General features: G+C 35.6%; 1 protein-coding gene across 1 annotated transcript in view; it reads right to left on the bottom strand.

Moving 5' to 3' along the window:
• Window positions 1–5,356: 5,356 nt before the first annotated feature.
• Window positions 5,357–7,352, bottom strand: part of LOC106686651 (rho GTPase-activating protein 190) — a gene marked incomplete at its 3' end in the record, with an annotated part of 90,885 nt that continues 88,889 nt past the window's right edge. The window contains 1 exon segment of the mRNA XM_067046594.1: window positions 5,357–5,480. Coding sequence (XP_066902695.1) covers window positions 5,357–5,480 — 124 coding nt within the window.

A 7,352-nucleotide genomic window follows, 5' to 3' on the forward strand; every position in this document is an offset into this window, starting at 1 on the left:
TATATTAAATTCATTTTATTTTTTTAAATAATTATTGATTATTACAATATATATAAGTTATGGTCTGAATCAACTGTTACTTCAATGTCTGACTGAGAAGATCAGCTGATCGAATGTATATAAAGAGATGTACTGAACCTAATAAAGCCAGTATTTTACAGTAGTTCAATCGTGTCACATCTTATTCCTTCTCCTCTTTTTTAACATTTTGCTTTCACCGATACTTATGTGGTGTCGAAACCCAGGAACTTTAGATACCGGATTAATTTTTTCTTTTAAGAAGGATTTTTTGTTGTTCTTTTATCATCAACAATTTTTTTTCTCTCTCATTTTTTTTGTAAATAATGGCTGCTAATGGCAACGGGATCGTTAGACAAGCAGTTTTTAACCTAGAGCTTTGAATCAAAGCATGGTCCAGAATCCTCCACCTCCAGAGTTTCCTCCACTATCAGTATCTCTTACAGAAGCACACGCAACAACACTAGAGTGGATCAAAGTATGCACTGCAACCCCCCCCCCCAAGACTTGAGGAAAGCCGTTTCGGACCTCGAACGGTTCACCGGGGAAACAGGCGAACTCAGCCACTTCATAAAAGGGGATGACCGACTGATAAGCTGAATTGAAGCAAAATCAATCGAAAATCTACTCAATAACAAAGATGTGGAGGCATTAAAAGCAGCAGTCGTCTGCACAGTGAAGAGAAGCATCCTCAACCAGATTCAGGTGGACTCCTTGGAGAAGTATAAAGGAAAGATTAACGAAGGTGTTCGGAGGAGGACGGTGGGCCCCAGAAGAGGACATATCTATGATAATCAGAGAGACGAAAAAACCAAAACAGTCTAGAGGGCAATATGCTGCGGAACTCCTGGCACGCTTTAACAGAATTCAAGATAAACTCAGTGAGATGATGAAAACAATCCAGGTTCATGGTCGGATGCAATTCTTATCCATGGTACAAAAGATACAGTTGGCAAAGGAGCTAGGGAAGAAGGAAGGATTTCCATTAATTTGTGGAAATTGTTCAAGATCTCATAGAAACTAGCGCAAGAGAGGTAGAGGCCTGAATGGAAGAAGAAGAGCAAGGGTGGACCCGGATAGAATACCAATGGCCAAGCAACATACCCAACCCTTGGAGCAGGAGAGAACTCGGAAATGGTAGAAGAGAGAGCTATCAACCAAGAAAATAGAAGAAGCCTAGTTAAACCCAGAAACAATAGTCGGCGGGAGGACCGCAAGTGTCACGGTTGTGGAAAAATTGGGCATTTGGTGGCGCATTGCCCGCGCACGAGATGCTTTGAATGCGGAAATGAGGGGCACATAGCTAAACAGTGCCCATATTTGTACCGAAGAAGAGATGTGGGCCGGGGCGAACCAATGGAGATCAACGCCCCCAACAAATACAGAGAAATCACCAGAGATTAAGTAGATCTTAGATGAATCTATGCAAGCATCAGGAGCATCAGAGACCGAAGAAGAAGTCGAGTAGCCACTGAACCAAGGCAGTCAAGAGGACAAGGTGGAAACAAGAGGATGAAGACAGTAAATGCTAAAAGAAGATAAGGTTACATATGTGAAAGAGAGGAGATACCCGCAGGTGCTACGTCACCACATCTGGGAAGAGCTCAAAAAGTTTAAAACACCAAGGAATAATTATTGATAGTACATCCCCATACGATAGTCCATTGTGGGCAGTTAAAAAGAAGAGTGCGCCAGGTGAAACTACGGAAAAGTACAGAGTGGCGATAGATTACCGGAATCTGAACGAGAATACCATAGACGAAAAGTATCCGATCCACAGATTTAAAAACATTTTGGACAGGCTGAGCAGGACGACGGTATTCAGCACATTGGACTTGAAGGCCGGATATCATCAAATCAAAATGCACCCCAAAGATCAACATAAGACGGCATTTACTTTCGAGAGGGGCCACTACGAATTTACAAGAATGCCGTTTGGACTCAAAAATGCTCCCATAACCTTTCAGCGCTTAATGGACAAATTTTTAAGGGGAATTGACTGAGCAAGAAGTGTTCAGCAAGAACGAAGACGAACATGTGCAACATTTACACAGCATATTCCAGAGAATCAGGCATTTTGGGCTCAAATTATCGGGAGAGAAATACTCATTGGAGCAGGAACAAATAAATTTTTTGGGTCACACGATTTCCAGGGAAGGAGTTAAACCCGACGCAGATAAAGTCGCAGCTATACAGAAGAAGACAGTGCCTAGGGATGTGAAGGGAGTTCGGAGGTTGCTGGGAACATTAAATTATTACCGGAGATTTGTGTCAGAAATGGCTGAGCACCTCATCCTACTCAACTACCTTCTAAAGAAAGGCAGGAAGGTGATCATCACTCCGCTGGTGGAAGACAATATCAGGCGGTGCATGGAGAAGCTGCAGCAGGAGCCGGTGCTTGCTTTCCCAGACTTCAATCGGCAATTCACTATCACTACAGATGCGAGTGAGTATGCATTGGGAGCAGTGTTGTCTCAGGATGGTAAAGGGGAAGTGGCATATGCCAGTAGGCGCCAAACAGAGATGGAGACCAGATACATTGGAACGTGAGGTCTTGGAGATAGTATGAGCTGTTGACCACTGTAGACCTTATGTGTTTGGCAGGTTTAGGGTACACACTGACCACAGGCCTCTTCAATGGGTGGGGAAGTTGAAGGAATCTTCGGCTAGGACTACACGTTGGAAGGAGCTCCTAACACAATATAACATAGAAATAATATATAAACCAAGAAAAGAAAATGTGGTAGCCGATTGGTTGTCTCAAGCAATTACTGTGAATGCTCTTCAGTAAGGCGGCAATGGCGCACCAGGTGCAGGAATAGTCATAAGAAGCAGTACTGGCAGCTCTCCGAATGTAGTTTCAATTTTAAGGGGTTCCGGAGTGTATCTCTTAAGATTCAGGTAGAGAATTCGACAATGCCATGATTCAAACAGAAATGAAGAACCTTGACATAATATGGCATCTCAACACACCAGGGCACACCAAGAGCAGAGGAAGCATAGAGCGGCTTTATGGCACGTTGAGTGACCATCTTCGACTATATCAGGTTGACCAGGGACTGGAACCAGACGTGGTAATACCTAAGGCGATTGCGGCATACAATCATTCCGTACATATAGTTACGGGGTTTTCACCATTTGAAATCCCCTTTGGGTTTTGAGGACACTGACGAGACTATAAAGGCACAGCAGCAGACAGAGAATAAGTACACAACAACCATGTTGCTCGAAGAAAGTTATGGGAAAAGGCCAAGGGAAGAGTGGAATAGCTCGGGAGGGTGGCTCGGGGAAATTTAAAGGTCACAGATAGGATGGGAGCAATCAAAATTGGGACGATCGTATATAGAAACTTGGGGTCTAACAGGGGTAAAGAGATACAGATAATTCAGTTATTTATTCTATTTATTGTTTTTGGTTTTAGGTTTGTTTGTGACTTGTAAATATTGTTTTTGATTTTTGTAAATATTTTCTTTTTCATTCTAGCTTGTTCATTTGCAGTATGAAATTTTTTTTTTAAATTTTATTCTTAAGTTTAAATTATGTATTGAGCATATATTTAAGGGAGCTTGTGAGTTTTTACAATGATATGTATATAGGATTTTTTTTTATTGCAAATAGTTTTTCATTATTGTTTTTGTTTTCAATGTTATTATATTGTATAGAATTAGTTTATGAGGATTGTTCGTAAACTGGTGGTGGGAGTTATGGTCTGAGTTAGCTGTTACTTTGATGTCAGCTGACTGAGAAGATCAGCTGATTGAATGAATATAAAGAGATGTATTGAACCCAATAAAGCTAGTATTTTACAGCAGTTCAAGCATGTCACATTTTATTCCTTCTCCTCTTATTTAACATTTTGCTTTCACCAATACTAGTTATATATACATTTTTTTTTTGTTTCATTACTGTCACTTCAGATTTTTTAAATTACCTTATTTCTCTTTAAATTTTTCATGTTACTCCAGTTATCTTTACTATTACTTTTATCAGTGTAGATAAATTATTATTTTCACGATCTATACAAAACAATAGTTGTTATCATTGTCTAATTATTCTGTATTTGATTTTTACAACTTCTTATTTAATATTCTTTATTTACTTCTTTTACAATCATTGTTATTATATCCTATATTGTATTTACTATCCTAACTATATTTTGTATCGGTATATATTATTAGTTACGTAATGTATCATTCTATTTATATTTAGTTTTTCCTAAATTAGAAAATTATTATATTTATTATTATTATCATATTTCTATATATTTCTTGTATTATTTTTCATTTTTCATCATATTTTTATGAATATTTCCTGTATATGCAACGTATTTCAAATAGAAATATAACCTTTAACGGCCGGCCACTTCCCCTCCACCCTTCCAATTATTGTCGATTTTGTTTAACCTATCGTCTTGAACAGGTAGGTGGTCCTGATTTGTTCTTTGCTCATTTATTATCATTTAATATTATCATTATTAATATTATTTTTATTTATTCTTTCACGACCTTTATTTAATCTCATCTTTCTTCTTCATTTTCCATCTGTTAGTGTGTTTAAATTTTGTGTTCCTATATCTACTTTTCTGTTTTTTCATTTTATATGTGTCTCCTGTACTTTTTTAACCATATAGTTAACGTAATTTTTTATTCTTATTATAATTTATTCAAGTTTATTTTATATTAATACTATTTTATGTTTTCCTTCTTTTTATTTATATATTAAATACCTTACAAAAAAAACAACATAATATTTATCCTACCTTAATTTGCCTTTTTTTATCTAATTGTTGTAATGTTCTTAGTTGTTTTTTATATCCTTTTAGCCCTGATGAAGCCCTACAAAGTGGGGCGAAACGTCAGACAAGAAATAGTTGAAAACTATTTTGTTCTTTTTTGACAGCAACTCTGACCATCTTCATATTTCAAAAGATATTTTGTTCCACATAATGAAGACCAACCAAGTTTCATTTTAAAATCACCAAAATTCACGAGAAAAAAAAAATGGGGTTGTCCATCGATTATTGAACACCCTGTACATGATAAAGAAAACAAGACAAACAATTTTAAACAAAAAAAATAATAAATAAAAAGTAACAACGATAAATTATAGTGAATTCCATGAATTTTGTTTAAAAATCTTTTCTAAACTATACAGTGATTTTTATATTTGCTCTTTACCTTGTAAAACCTATTTCATCTTAATATCAACCTATTTTTAAGCAAACTATTGAAAATGAGATGAATGGGCAGGAATGAAGTAAATCCTTAACCAAGGATAATTTATTCAATCAAAACATATAACTACATTAAATAAAAAAATAAATAAATAAAAAACTTACCATGGGGTACAAATTCTGAGGACTGAAATGAATTTTGAGGTAAGCTAACATCTCCATCGATTATTTTTGTTTCTAAAGTATACAGATGATAATCTATTTCGATATCATCATCTTCACATAATGACTGAAAACAATCAATAGCATAGATCATTACTTCATAGTAAAAATAATATATATAGTAAAAATAAATTCATAGTAAAACTATAAAAAATAAAAAAAATATGAATTCCATATGGTGGCTCCTGGTGGAAAATGTTCCTAAATATGTTTAATAATACAGTATCTCCCAAAAAAACCATTTTCATTTTAAATATGACCCCACCAAAAACACACAAAGTGGTTATAGTTGTCTGCCATAAAAAGAAATATCAAAAAGGCTGTCCCAGCAGGAAAGGAGCCTCTGTGCTTTGTGCCTCTGTTTAGCACAAAACATTTTCAGCTGAAAAAATTAGAAGCTAAAACTGGGAAGAGGTGTCTGTTCCACTACCATAAGACCATAACAGCAACTCAAGTTGCTAAAGACGAACATCGCACCCCATTTTAACTTTCATTTTCTTCAGATGAATGTATTTTGTGTTATACTGAGACACAAGCACAAAGGCTCCTTTCCTGATGGGGCAGACTTTTTGATATCATTTCTTTTTACAGCTGACCCCTTTTGGCTGTTGTTTTTTAGAGTTTGGTAAGACCACTTTTACAACAAAGTTTTTTCTTTGGGAGATATCACTTCTTTTGGTAGTTTCTTTTTCTTCATTAAAGAAGGATGGAAAACTTTAAAAAATTTTGAACTTTTTTCACCAAAAGTTTGTATCAGTAATGATGAATTAGGAAGTATTTTGTCATTAAAAAAAAACTAAGAGTTTTAAGAGAACAAAATTACTCATAAAAATAGAAATTTATTTTCTTAATAATGGACTCAGTTCATACAAGCTCTTTTTCCAGGGAAATAGCTTAATTAAACAGCAAGGATGACAACCTTGATGCTTTGCACTTCTGTTTCATACAACTTTCATGCAACATATTCAGGCGAGGAAGGATGACTGTTATGGAAGCTAAAATTGGATGGAATGTCTCTTAGTACCCAATTACCAACGTAACCATAGTAATTAATATGAATAGACTATAACTGAAACTCGAGTTGCTACAGCCAGATACCCTGACCAATTTTAGCTCTCCTTTCTCCATGTCGAGGCACAAAACTCTGAGGGATGCACTCTTCTGGTTAGATCAAAAGTCGTTATTACTTAGTGAATAGGTGTTTTTTCCTAAACAGAAGCACAAAGCATTAAGGATGACATTCTTGCCATCCAGTAAATACTCCTAAATGAAGGTACTCCTGAGGCCCCACTACTTTGTCGCTTCACTCCTCATTACGAGTGGAAGAGAGGAGTCTGAATGATATATTTAATCGCTGAATAAAATACCACACATAATGTTGTGGCCACCGTACGAAGGAAAGAGGAAACATATTTTTTTATTAGTTGTTATAAACGTACTTATATACGTAAATATATACTCATATATATTTACGTGCCGATACACACAATAAATATGGTTTGTGTGTATCCATTGAATACAGTTTAGGAATTAAGTCCGGACACAGTGCGAGTACTATGGCTTAATTCTATACAGTGTGTTACGAACCAAGAGTAGTAAGTTCTCAGGACCAAGTCCTCGTATCGAGTTAAAGGGATCAAGTCCTAACAGAAAATTAGTCAGAGACAAGTAATGTCAGTGTGATTGTTAATTACTCAGCCCTCAGTGGGACATTGTGACACAGTCTACAATAATCACTGTTCAGCGAAGACGAGATCGCTCTGTGAAAAAATATCGTGAGTTTAAGACTCCACCTCATAAACTTTTTTTTTGTAATAGATTAATTTATTTTTATTTTTTTTTTATTTTTAATAATATCTATAGGGAGCATTTTGGTTTATTTCAATTAATTTTATTTTTCTTTAATTTCTTTTGTTAATTTATATAACCTATAGAGATA

This window comes from Halyomorpha halys, unplaced genomic scaffold (genome assembly GCF_000696795.3).
Source record: "Halyomorpha halys isolate HHAL.00 unplaced genomic scaffold, Hhal_1.1 Scaffold855.1, whole genome shotgun sequence".
In the NCBI taxonomy this organism is placed as follows: Eukaryota; Metazoa; Arthropoda; class Insecta; order Hemiptera; family Pentatomidae; genus Halyomorpha; species Halyomorpha halys.